The sequence below is a fragment of the Carya illinoinensis genome, chromosome 1 (genome assembly GCF_018687715.1).
Source record: "Carya illinoinensis cultivar Pawnee chromosome 1, C.illinoinensisPawnee_v1, whole genome shotgun sequence".
NCBI lineage: Eukaryota > Viridiplantae > Streptophyta > Magnoliopsida > Fagales > Juglandaceae > Carya > Carya illinoinensis.
In genome coordinates this window covers 44,682,466-44,695,696 of record NC_056752.1, presented here as the reverse complement: position 1 = coordinate 44,695,696, position 13,231 = coordinate 44,682,466, and the positions used below count along the sequence as shown (strand labels likewise).

The 13,231-nt window shown below is 37.4% G+C and overlaps 2 protein-coding genes across 2 annotated transcripts; one reads left to right on the top strand and one right to left on the bottom strand.

The window, feature by feature from the left end:
• Window positions 1-2,416: 2,416 nt before the first annotated feature.
• On the top strand, window positions 2,417-4,826 carry LOC122276810 (CRIB domain-containing protein RIC7-like). Its single transcript, XM_043086714.1, has 5 exons — window positions 2,417-2,721; window positions 2,925-3,026; window positions 3,379-3,476; window positions 3,643-3,721; window positions 3,844-4,826. The coding sequence occupies exons 2-5, from the start codon at window positions 2,969-2,971 to the stop codon at window positions 4,224-4,226; spliced, it is 618 nt and encodes a 205-aa protein (XP_042942648.1). The 5' UTR covers window positions 2,417-2,721; window positions 2,925-2,968; the 3' UTR covers window positions 4,227-4,826.
• Window positions 4,827-5,143: 317 nt separating this feature from the next.
• On the bottom strand, window positions 5,144-12,795 carry LOC122276804 (polyubiquitin 12-like). Its single transcript, XM_043086709.1, has 2 exons — window positions 12,613-12,795; window positions 5,144-6,414 (listed from the first exon to the last, which is right to left on the bottom strand). Exons 1-2 carry the CDS (start codon window positions 12,676-12,678, stop codon window positions 5,308-5,310), a joined length of 1,173 nt encoding a protein of 390 aa, XP_042942643.1. The 5' UTR covers window positions 12,679-12,795; the 3' UTR covers window positions 5,144-5,307.
• Window positions 12,796-13,231: the final 436 nt, after the last annotated feature.

Here is a 13,231-nt window from a genome sequence, read left to right as displayed (position 1 = left end):
GCACATCTACAACTCATAATACATTGGCTTTCCTACAAAGTCTAGAAATATACAAATCCTAGTTTGGTCAAATAATAAACACAACAAAATCTTCCATCCAGTTTAGTAAGAACAACAAACATAAGATAGTAAGAGAAGTAAAGGAAATCCTTAACTTCAAGATCTCTCACCTTCTAAAATAAAATGCCTAGCTCTGCCACTTAACTTTGTATCTTTTACTAAACATCACTGTATTGAAATTTAAGAGAAAATCCATAATAAACTGGCTAGATGAAAATCGAAACTCGTTTCAAAAACTGGAAGAACAACTCTCATTAAATTAATGGCCAGTGCAATTCCTTCTTACACAATGTCCACAATTTGGCTTCCTAAGAAAACCACCAATAAGATAGATAGAGCCCTAATGTGTTTTTGATGGGGTTTTAAAACAAACGAAATTCACAATTTCATCTGAAAATCTTGGAATTCAATATGCAAACCCAATTCAGTAGGAGGCCTAGGCATAAGACTTGCTTCCAATTTCAACAAAGCACTACTTGGTAAACTTGTCTGGTACCTAATCAGTAAGGAAAAAAGTATATAGAAAGAAATGCCGGGCCAAAAATACATGAGAAACACCTCTTGGAGCACTTTCTCAGGAAAACCAATTGACTCGAGATTCTGGAAAGGTCTTATTACACAAAAAGACTTCATTCTTTTCAGATTATGCTTTCAAATTAATAATGGGATTAGAACTAAACTGTGGTCTAAAATCCTTGGGTACCAAGTCTAAACTCATTCACTCCTAAGTCAAAGACATCAGACACATGGCAAGACCCTCACTTGAAAATTTCAGAGCTTATCTTAGAGGCACCAAGAAGATGGAACACAATCCTTCTCCAGGTACTTTTTACACAAAATTCAGTGATTGAAATTCAAAAAATCCATCTAACATAACACCAATATCACAATCAACAAGATACTCCAAGATGGACACATCATTACTCCAACATGGACACATCATCACCGTATAGAAATCCCACCTTGCTTATTAGACTTTTACAGTGAGAATGATCCTCCCTAACATCTAACAAATACTTGACTTGTAATATATGTTAACTTCTTGTATTAATTCTTGCTTTATTAATGAAGTCACTTGAGAGAAAAAACCTAAACAATCTAATTTAATCGGTAAAGAGCTTAGGCTATTTAAATACTCTTTACTGCCCTTAATGCAATTTCAAATAGACATTTAGCTCAGGTGCTAAAGCAGCACTTTTACATCTGTGTAAAAGATCAATGCTTTGCGTTTCGTACAAACGGTCATCTAAACCTATCCAGGAATTGGGGAAATATGTGTGAAAGTCTTCCTAGCCTTCTGTTATATAATTATTACTTAACAAACAATTGAAGTAATGTTGAAAATATATGATTGTTTTAATTTTGATGACTGTAAATTGGTCTATAATAAGTTGTATGTTCTTTCAAAAAAAAAAAAAAAGTTGTATGTTGATAACAACTAAAACTCTTTCGTTTATAATTATTTTTTCTTGAAATTTATATAAGAAAAATCCACACGAGAGCAAATTTTTCTCTCAATGTTTCAATTATATTAAAGGCATTTAATACTCCTAAACTAGTTATCATTATCACTTTAAACTATCTCTAAATACCTAAACTTCTGCCATGTATTCGCAAATTTAATTACACTTGTTTCATATTAACTCACGGAGTCGCCGGCATGTAAGATCCAATACTTTTCTTGGATTCTCATATTTTAATGAATTATGTTACATATAGTTATTTTTATGTATTTTTTGCGTACTCCATTAATATGAATAACAAAAGTATTTATTTTATATTAAAAAAATAAAAATTTTATGTATATTTATTTTTACGTACTTCTTATATACTTTACTCATGGTTGCGTCATATTTTTAATATAAAGTAACTATTTTGACCAATCACATTAGTAGAGTGTATAAGAAGTACGTAAAAATAACTGTATGTAACAAAATTTTATTACATGAGTGCACAAAAGTGACACAGCCAATCATATTAGTAGAATGCACAAAGAGTACACAAAAGTGACTATATATAAAATTTTTGATTTATTAATTTGTGTTTAAATTTGCAAGGAGCTTTGATCTTTGGTAAATATCGCTCATGCTACTTAATTAAATCTCAAACAAGTTTTTTCTTAATTTTATTACACAAATTTTTAAATATCTCTCGGGGCAAAATACTTGATATAGGCCCTAAAAAAAAATAAAAAAATAAAAGAAAATAAAAAATAAAAAATTGTTCCACAATTGCCATACGTTACCTTCTTCCAACCGTTTTTCCCGCGCTCCCTGAATGACCGTTAAGAGATCCGTCCATATTTAGCCTATGGCCATGGTTTTTTCTTCTTTATTTCTCTAATTTTCATAGCTCTAGTACCTGAAAATCCGCTAAAGCTACTGGTTTTCATTTCACCTGTCACAATCCGAACCGACACCGCGTCGTCGAACAAATTCAACCTCATAAGCGTCCCCCCCTCCTTTCCTCTTCTTTTCTTCTTGATCCAATATCGCTAGAGATGATTTTCAGTACATATTTTCTTGGTTTTCTTACTAATACCGATGAAATGAGATTTTTGTCATCAAATTCTCCGGCGGTATGGTCGGAAGATGTGATCTGATTTCAGCATGCATGCAACATTTAGCAATTTTTGTACATCTCTCCATTTTTTATCTCGAGGCATGCTTTCCCCACAAAACCTTTTCTGTTCTTCCTTATTGCTAAATTTTAATTTATACCTTTTTGAGAGAGTTTTGGAAGATTCAAAAACGCAAAACCCCACCAGCATTTCCCATTTCTAAAAGAAAACATAATCCCAGTCGAAAGCTTCTTTCTCATTTATCAGGAGGTGCCCAAATTAACGCACACCTGCTCTTTCGCAGGGTAAGGTTTCTTCTGGTGCAAATAGCCAAGTACTTCAGCCCAAATGGCGACGAAGGTGAAGGGTCTTTTGAAAGGCCTAAGATACATTTCACAAATATTTGGTAATCAAAGCTTCCTTTCATGGATTACATCATTTTGCCACAAGTTTAAAACTACTTGGTCTATAATTAATTTCTTCTGGTCTTGATTATTATGCTTTCAAAACAAAGAACTCTTCAATTTTTCTATATCCTTTACATGCTCTTCTCAAAACTAGCATTCTCTTTTGAATGCTATATTTTTTGTTCGCACATCCATGTTTCATTCCGTTGCAAATAAAAATGTGTGTAAATACAAAGCTCTGCTTCCATTGTAATTGTCTTGTACACTTCCATTTATCCAGCAACAATGATTGAGTTATTTCCTCAATCTGGGTTTAGGAGATTTGAGGTGACAAAAGTGCCAATTTTGCAGATGAGAAAGAGCAGGACATGCAAATTGGCTATCCCACTGATGTAAAGCATGTTGCGCACATTGGATGGGACGGCCCCTCTGCCAATACGCCGAGCTGGGTACCTCCCATTCATTTTCTGAATTCTCTACCTCAATTTCTTGTTATTAAGTAAAAGCAATTCATCAATGTTGCCAAGCCTCATAGATGCCAAGATTAGGTGTCAAGCTACCATATTTATGAGCATTGTTTAGGTAACTATGTTTGTGATGATATGATTTGTGCAGATGAGAGAGTTTGAGTCTTCAAGGGAAGTTTCATCCCGGTCTTTGGACGCTTTTGGAGAAGATAAATTGTCGTCCAAAGGTTTGATTCTTCTAAAATCGTGTCTATGACACATCTAGAGCCGGTATTAGTTAGGATGATTAATCATCTATTACAACTTCTGTAACAACACTCAAGTGTTGTATTATTGCCACTATTGATAGATATAAAAAAAGCTGGTGTTGGAATTGAGGAATCTCTGCTACGACATGCTAAATCAGCTGGAATTGGCTCATCTACTAACGGGACTCAATGGAGCTATGATGCCCCAAAGCACTCCAGGCGCCACCACTCGACAGATGTTTCATCGGATTCCCCAAGCCAAGATTCATCGGGTAGTTTAAGACACACAAGACGGGGCCGAAATATGAAACTTGGAAATAGCTCGACAATACCAGATCTGCCTACTGTCCCCAAACAATCTCGCCGAAGGAAGTCAAAGGGGTCATCTGGTGGTGGTTCGTCAAAGTCACAGAGGCCAAAAGATCATAATGCTTCACCCGACATCCCTTTCATAGATATGGGATCTGGATCTGGATCTGTGTAAGGCTAAAGAACATTCAGAAATGTCTAAATTAGATTTTGGAAGAGCAGGAAGAGTAGAGGGTTTGATGAGAACTCGAGGAAACGTGTGATTTGTGTAAGTTAGATGTTTTAACCTGATCTTCTAGTTGAAGATGTAACTCAAATGTTATGACAACTCAAATGTTATTTGTCATTATATTCTTCTTTGGATTTTTGGTTTCCTTCTCACGCTAGTAGCTAGAGTTTTAAGGGTTAATGATGGATCGGTAGTCGAAAGATTCATGGCTTCTCATCCAGGACATAGGACGAAGCATTATGGAATGGAATGTCCAAAAAGATAAATCCAACAACATTCAAATTCTGTGGATGCCTCTAAGTATATCCATATCCTACAAATTCAGAGGTTCCTCTCAAGCTGCATGCGGTGGGAACACACAGAAGAGAGAGCTGTTGTCCATACCTATACGAATGATATCAGACACTGCAGGCTCAAAAAGACTGAGGAGCTTTTCCACCCGGAGATACTTTTTAGAGCTGTAATAGAAACGTTACTCGAATTCCAGAAACTTTCTGAAACGTTGACCAATATAAAAGGGATGCACATGAAAAACTGTTTTTTGTCTTTTTCTTTTTTTGTAATTAGCATGTTGATATCAGCTCTGAATAATTCGTAAGGAACATATTATAGATAAAAACAATAAAGATAACTCGAGAAATAAAAAATAGTTTCTAAGTAGGGGAAATAGACATGCCTTATTCGATGCCAAACAAATAAGGTAGTAAGGTGAGGGAAATTATACTTTCAAACCAAACCACATGGGAGGACACAGCCCTAAGATTCTATTACCAATTAAAGGAGACCATTTTCTAAATAATCCATGTGGTAACTCCATGTTTTACTTTCATGACCCTGCTGTATCATGATCTATTTGGGCCAACTTTAAAATGCCTTTCAAACCATGAATTCCATCTATTTCACAACTACATTTTTGTCACATATTCTATATCTGCAGAATTACACGGTATATTAAAAGACAATCCACTGCATGTCTATTCTCATGTTTTCCAGACACATTTAGATTTCATTACACGTCTAACATCCTTCAAAAAATAACCTTTACCGATGCCTCACTGTCAATCCTGTAATATGCAAGTGAACGATCATCCCGCAAAGCTGTTCCCTGAAAGTAAATTTCCTTCACTGGAGCTTTCATCTTCTTCTCAATCATACTCTTCAAAATGCGAATGGTAGTAAAGTTTTGTATTGGGTTCCCGATGTCAGCTAATTTCATCTGACTGATTCTTGCTGAAGGCGAAAAGACCATGTGGAGAGTGGAATGCATCAGGACGCCATAACTTGCTAAATCTTGGCCCTCATCAAGCCTTTTTCCAGCGAATATAATGCTCACATGACTCAGGTGATCAGCTAAAATCTTCAGTTTGTGAATAATCTTGTCCTTGACATCTGCGATTGTATTACCTTTTTGTACATCAAGAGTAATGGTCTTCCCAGTCCATGTCTTAACAAATATCTGCATCATGGCAGGAAACATGTCTAGGGTGGCTTCTTCTTTAATGTCATAAGAAGCCAATGTCTTGGAATCCTCGACTCGCTTTCCTGCATAGATCAGATCCAAATCATTCACCAGGACACCTGTCATGCTCTCAATTATTGCCTTGACATCATGGACTGTATGCAAAACTTTAACTTCGAGTTTCAAAATCTCTCCAGTCACTGTTCTGACAAAAATTGGTATGACATCTTTCGGATTAAAAATCAAATGAATGGTTGACTCATTTGGAATATTGAGTGCAGCTAGGATCCTGTCATCCTCAAGTACTTTTCCATTGTGGATAAGAGTGTACCGATCTGGTTGAATCCCCTCCTTTGCTTGAATGATTGATTTGATGTTTTGGATAGTATCATAAGTCCTTAAATCAACTGCAATGATTTTCTGAGCTGATGGCATTTTAACATATATTCTCATTGCAACTAGATTCTGTAGAACAAGGTGGAGGGTGGAGCCTTGCGGGATACCATAATCAACTAGCCTCCGGTCATTCTTGAGCTGATTACCAACAAAAAAGAGCTCCTGGACATTCTCTGAAATGCCTGCCTTCTCGCGTATCATTGATTTGAGATTGCTAATTGTCTCATATCTTTTAACTTTTAAAGATATTGTATTTATTGTCTTCAAGTATAAGCTTATCTGTGACCAAAAGCCAATATAATTAATTGAGAGCACTCAAAAATTGTATAGCAGTTATTTCTTTTTTATGCAACTTCAAAATGGCAAGACGCTTTTTATTTTTGGAGAGGAGGAGGGAGGGGGGGAGGGGAGGGGTGGCGAGGGGGTGGTGAAGGGGGAACGACAACGAGAATAGAAGGTTGATCTGAGCTTAACAGGAACACAAAACAACTCTGTAATAGGTATCTGACAAACAGGGAGCCAAACTTAGCTTCAGCTTTATGTCATGTGTTACAAGACACAACACAACATATGAAAATTATATTTGGCTCATAGAGAGACTTCAAGTGAAAATATAACATCACACAGAAATCCAAGCAGAATTTCACACAGAAATCCAAGCAGAATTTTATGTAAAAAGAAAACAAACACCAAATACATTCAAGTGGAAGTAGGTTATGCGTCTATTTACTGCCTTAAATCCGTTCATACCATATAGCATGTCACCTGACGTTAACCATGCTCCTAAAATGTCAACTAAATATTAAACCTAACCTCAAACTGGTTTTCCCCTATATACACACTTCATGATTTTTATAACCTAAAAAATAAAGCAGGTGGCAGGGATGATTTAACTATCTGCCACTCAGTTCCATGAACCTCCACACATCATGTGGCACACATAGACGGGAGAAATTCGAGGTCTATATATCTTTCGCTCCGAGAGCATAAAGCATACTCTTCCATCAGACAGATTTTGCCTTTGCTTTGCAATAGCCGAGTAAAATCATACACGTAGCCTTTTAGTAAATATGAAATGTTCCTGGCTAGCCCGTATAAACAGAAGGCCAAAATACTAGAATTTGATTGATAAATCTTTGAAATACTCTGTTTCAAAATAAAACGCATTGGCCAAAATGGTTTCGGAACTCATATATGAGCCACTTTTATACAAAATACACTTCATCTGGGTTTTGGAGGACTATTAGAATAAATAGCCTTGATGTTCCTTAGATAAATATGTACTGAGCATTATCACAAGCACATGGTGTGCATTCTTTGTAAATACCGTAGACAATAGTTTGTTATTATCTACGGTTACCCATAACAAACTTTATTCCTTATTTGATTCCTTTACAGTGTATATATATACCTGTACAATATCACATATCAATACAGTGAGAATATTACAAAATCCTCTGCTCATACTTTGCTTCATTCGCACTACTCTAACATGGTATCACGAGCTACAGACTAATCGTCCTCGATCCATGGCTGAAGAAATTCCCAATCCCCCACCTCCCCCACCTCCACCACCTCCTCCTTCATCTCCTCCTAATATTACTTCCTCATTTTCTCATATTGTTACCACCAAACTATCCTCTGAAAATTACATTCTCTGGAAAGTCCAGATTTCGGCTTATCTAATCGGGCAGGATCTCTTCTCCTTTGTCGATGGGTCTTCTCCTTCCCCACCTGAATATCTTCCTCACTCGTCCAATGCTCCTCCTAAGATCAATCCAGCCTTTCTTACTTGGCGCAAAACGGACAAACTTGTCCTCAGCGTCCTTTTCTCTTCCCTCTCTGAATCCATACTCCATCATGTTCTATCTTCCACTACATCCTATCAACTTTGGACCTCTCTTTCCTCTATGTTCTCCTTTCAATCACAAGCCAAAGAGTTTCAAGTGCGCTTTCAGCTCACAAATCTCTCTAGAGGTGACCAAAACATTTCAGACTATTTTGGCAAGGTGCGCCAGCTATCTGACTCTCTCGCTGCAACTGGAACCTTTCTCTCAGAAAAAGAACTCATCACCTATATTCTTAATGGTCTTGGTCCCTCATACGAGTCATTTGTAACTTCTATTACCACTCGGTTTGATCCTATTTCTACTCACGAACTTTACCAACTCCTTCTTATACATGAAAACCGTGTTGCGCATCACAATCGATCCTCACTTTTTCCTGTTGAACCATCCGCTCATTTCACCTCTGCCTCCCGTGATCAACGTGGAAGAAGTTCTTTTCGAGGCGGACGTCAAGGACGTAGTAGTAGCAGTCGAAGCCGTGGCTATTTCACAAACCGTGGTGGACGTACTCAGTCTTCTCAATACTCTGCACCACAGCCTCAATATCAGCAGTATAACTTGCAACGTCCAGTGTGTCAAGTCTGTCAAAAGACTGGCCATGTTGCTCTTCAGTGTAGGCAACGATTTAATCATTCGTATCAGTATGAAGCTCCCAAAATTTTTTCAGCAAACTACACTGCTCAACACCCCTCCTTTGAATCGGTTTGGTACCCCGATTCTGCTGCTACTCATCACCTCACTCATGATTTCTCTAACTTGAATATGTCTTCTGAGCCTTATGCAGGTAGTGAGACCATTAGAGTGGGTGATGGTACGGGCCTTCAAATAGACCATTTCGGTGACTCCTCTCTCACCTTCAATTCCTCTTCATTTCGTCTTCAAAATTTACTTTATGTTCCTTCTATAACAAAGAATCTAGTCTCTGTTCTTCAATTTTGCATTGATAACAAGTGTTTCTTTGAATTTCATGCCACACATTTTCTTGTGAAGGACAAGGCGACACAGAAAATCCTCCTCACAGGAGTCACCCGTGATGGCCTTTATACCTTTCCCACTACCAAGTCTTCACTGCCTTCTGTTCATGTTGGAGAACGTACTTCAGTTGCTCACTGGCATAGACGGCTTGGGCATCCATCTCTAGCCTTGGTCTCTCGTGTTTTGCACTCAAAATGCTTGCCTTATTTTCCCACAGATTCAGTTTTCTATTGTTCAGTTTGTCCTCTTGCAAAATGTCATCAATTGCCTTTTTCTTCTACATTCGAGCATTACACAAAGCCCCTAGATTTAATTTGTGCTGATGTATGGGGCCCGGCTCACTATGTTTCAAAAAATGGTTACAAATACTATGTCTCGTTTGTTGATTACTATACACGCTTCACTTGGTTTTTTTCGATGAAGTTAAAATCTGATGTACATAGTATTTTCTCCAATTTTTTACCATTTGTTGAACACTTGTTTAATTCCAAGTTAATTACATTACAAACCGATGGAGGTGGTGAATTCAAACCTCTCACCTCCATATGCAAACAACTTGGCATTACACATCGTTTTTCTTGTCCTCACACTCATCAACAAAATGGGTTAGTCGAACGTAAACACCGTCATATCGTTGAAACTGGGCTTGCACTCCTAGCCCAAGCTTCTCTTCCTTTTCACTATTGGGTTGAAGCTTTTGAAACTGCCGTTTATCTAATAAATTTGCTTCCCACCCCTACTCTTAAAAATAAATCTCCCTACTCCAAAGTTTACAACTGTGAACCGGACTACAAATTTCTCAAAATTTTCGGTTGTGAGTGCTGGCCCAACTTAAGGCCATACAATTCTCATAAACTAAATTTTCGGTCCACCTCTTGTGTATTCCTTGGGTATAGTCCAGTTCATAAAGGCTACAAATGTATGGATCTCAAAACTCAAAAATTATATGTCTCCCGTGATGTCCTCTTCAATGAAAATTCCTTTCCCTTTTCTCACACAAAGCCCATGCAATCCTCTCCAACACCAGTTCAGCCACCAGCTCATCTACCTCTCTTCTCTTCCTCTCTTCTTGGCCCAATTCCGTCCTCCTCACTAATCAACCCAAGTCCAAGCCCTTCCATCCTTGGTTCCGGCCCACCCCAACCATCATCTCTTCCAACTCATTTCCCGATTCTACCTTTACCAAATTCACGCCCTTCTTCTCCTTCCTCGACTCTGTCACCTGCACATCCTCCTTCCTCCTCAGCAAATCCACTATCAAACTCTTCAGCAAATCCATTACCATCCTCCAGCATCTTATTTCAGCCACGTTCTCCCATCATTACAAGATCCAAAACCAACTCATCCCGTCCTCGTCTATTTATGGATGGCACGATTACATATCCCACTCGACATTGTCTAACTATTTCTGCACAGGTTCCAGATGATCCTTCAAGCTTTTCTCAAGCCTCCAAATTTGATGAATGGCAGCAAGCAATGAAAGCTGAATATACAGCTCTTCTTCGAAATTCCACTTGGACGTTGGTTCCATCTAATTCTCACCAAAATGTTCTGGGTTGCCGATGGGTCTACCGCACCAAAACTCTTTCGGATGGCTCCTTTGAACGAAGAAAAGCCCGTTTGGTTGCGAAGGGGTATCATCAACAACCTGGAATTGATTTCCAGGACACTTTCAGTCCTGTTGTGAAGCCATCGACAATTCGGCTTGTGTTATCAATTGCTGTTTCCAGAGGATGGCTCATGCATCAAATTGACATAGAAAATGCATTTTTACATGGGGTCTTGACAGATGATGTTTACATGCAACAACCTCAAGGCTTTGTTGATGCAACTCGGCCACACCACGTCTGCAAGCTTCAGAAGGCAATTTACGGCCTCAAACAAGCTCCTCGAGCTTGGTTTGCCCAGCTAAGTACTTGGTTGCTTAACTATGGTTTTGTTGCTTCTAGGGCAGATCCATCTCTATTCATACTAAATAGCCTTGATGTTCATATTTATCTGCTGGTTTACGTGGATGACATTGTCATCACATCATCAAAATCATCTGCAATTACTGGTTTAATACATGATTTGGGTACTGCTTTCCCTGTAAAAGATCTTGGCCGACTAGCTTATTTTCTTGGTATTGAAGTGCACTACACTCAAGATGGCATTCTGTTGTCCCAACGAAAATATCTTAAAAGCCTTCTCACCCGTAGTAATATGCTTCACGCCAAGCCCATGTCTTCTCCCATGTCAGCCTCTTTAAAACTGTCCAAATTTGACACTCCTGATTTTGAAGATATTACATTATATAGGAGTATTGTAGGAGGGTTACAGTATTTATCATTCACGAGACCAGACATTGCCTTTGCTGTGAACAAGGTTTGCCAATTTTTACATGCACCTAAACTACCCCACTGGAGTGCAGTAAAAAGGATTTTGAGATACTTGAAATCTACAATTAATCATGGCCTCTTCTTCACCTCAAAATCGAGTCTCACCCTTCAAGCCTACTCCGATGCTGATTGGGGTGGCTGTCCCGATGATCGTCGCTCAACTGGAGCTTATTGCATCTTCTTGGGTCAACACTTGGTATCTTGGAGCTCCAAAAAGCAGTCCACCGTGGCCAGATCCTCAACAGAGGCTGAGTACAAATCTGTTGCCTCATCTGCAGCCGAATTGATATGGCTTCAAACTGTCTTGCGTGAACTTGGTATTCCCTTATCTCAAGCTCCTATTTTATGGTGTGATAACCTTGGGGCCACATATCTTTCAGCAAATCCAGTTTACCATTCCAGAACAAAACATTTGGATATTGATTATCATTTTGTGAGGGATAGAGTTGCTGCCAATACATTAAAAGTTTCGTTCATCAGTTCTCAAGATCAAATTGCCGATGTACTCACCAAGCCTCTTGTAGCTGACAAATTTCTTCATTTTAAATCAAGTCTCAATGTTGTTGACACACCCTTTAACTCGAGGGGGCGTATTAGAATAAATAGCCTTGATGTTCCTTAGATAAATATGTACTGAGCATTATCACAAGCACATGGTGTGCATTCTTTGTAAATACCGTAGACAATAGTTTGTTATTATCTACGGTTACCCATAACAAACTTTATTCCTTATTTGATTCCTTTACAGTGTATATATATACCTGTACAATATCACATATCAATACAGTGAGAATATTACAAAATCCTCTGCTCATACTTTGCTTCATTCGCACTACTCTAACAAGGACAATGACTACTAATGATATAATGGAAAACACAACTGAAAATCTCTACCAAATAAATATAAATTAAAATCTCCGTTCCCAAGTAGACTCTTCAAATCTACTAAATATTGATTTTCAAAACATCTATATTCAACCACACAGTTTCTTCTCTTTACTATGTTTTCTAGCAAGACAAAACATCTGAAAACAAAAAGGAACCAAAAAAAAGGGGCCTTTTTCATTTCAGCACATTAGACGCATTTTTGGTAGATAAAAAAAAAAACCAACAAAACCAATCCTCCGACTCTCAACAATCCATGCAGTTCAAGAATCTCAAAAACTTTAGATTCTAACAGAAAGACACAGAGAAGTAAGAAAAATAAGAAACAGCAAATCTAACTGAAAGACACACATGGTAAACGAAATGAAGAATTGGAGAAGAAGAATAGGGACCTCTTCTTCGGTGAAGTCCACAGAGCTCGACGGAAAACAGCCACTGCCATTTGTCGGAGATTCCATAGAAAATAATTCTACGTAAAGCAGAAGTGCAAGACGTTCCGATGAAAAAACCTAGAGCTTGAATCCTACGCTGGAGTTGTACAAGCTTGCTTATTGTGATTCACGTGCGGTAGTGACTAGTGAAGGCCCTTTTTATTTTCTTTTACTTAATGGTTAAGTAATAATTTTTAAATAAATAAGTATTTTTTAATTATTTAAAAGTGTCTAAAAAGTTTAAAAAATTAGAAAATTTGACTGATAAGCGAGGATTCATGATTGTGGACATAGTAACATGCTTTAAATTTTTAAACCGCGTTCGAATATTAGAGTGAATTAGATATTTTGTAAATAATAAAAAAATATAGTAAAATATTAAATAAAATGAATAATAGTATAAAATAATAAAAACATTTATGTAAAAATAATAATAAAATATACTGAAAATACTCCTCTATCTAAACTGACCTTCTTACTACTTTCAATATTTTAAAATAGAGATATGCTACAAATCATCCCACACCACACACTTTATATATTAAAATATTATTTTTTATTTTTTTATTTTTTATTTTAA

Bases quoted from the DNA above. Each gene is read 5' to 3' on its own strand.
- LOC122276804 (XM_043086709.1), bottom strand. From the start codon at position 12,678: ATGGAATCTCCGACAAATGGCAGTGGCTGTTTTCCGTCGAGCTCTGTG. The intron at 6,415-12,612 runs GTCCCTATTCTT...TTTTGGTCACAG, and splicing joins TGGACTTCACCGAAGAAGAG to ATAAGCTTATACTTGAAGAC.
- LOC122276810 (XM_043086714.1), top strand. From the start codon at position 2,969: ATGGCGACGAAGGTGAAGGGTCTTTTGAAAGGCCTAAGATACATTTCA. The intron at 3,027-3,378 runs GTAATCAAAGCT...CCAATTTTGCAG, and splicing joins ATACATTTCACAAATATTTG to ATGAGAAAGAGCAGGACATG. The intron at 3,477-3,642 runs GTACCTCCCATT...TGATTTGTGCAG, and splicing joins CTGCCAATACGCCGAGCTGG to ATGAGAGAGTTTGAGTCTTC.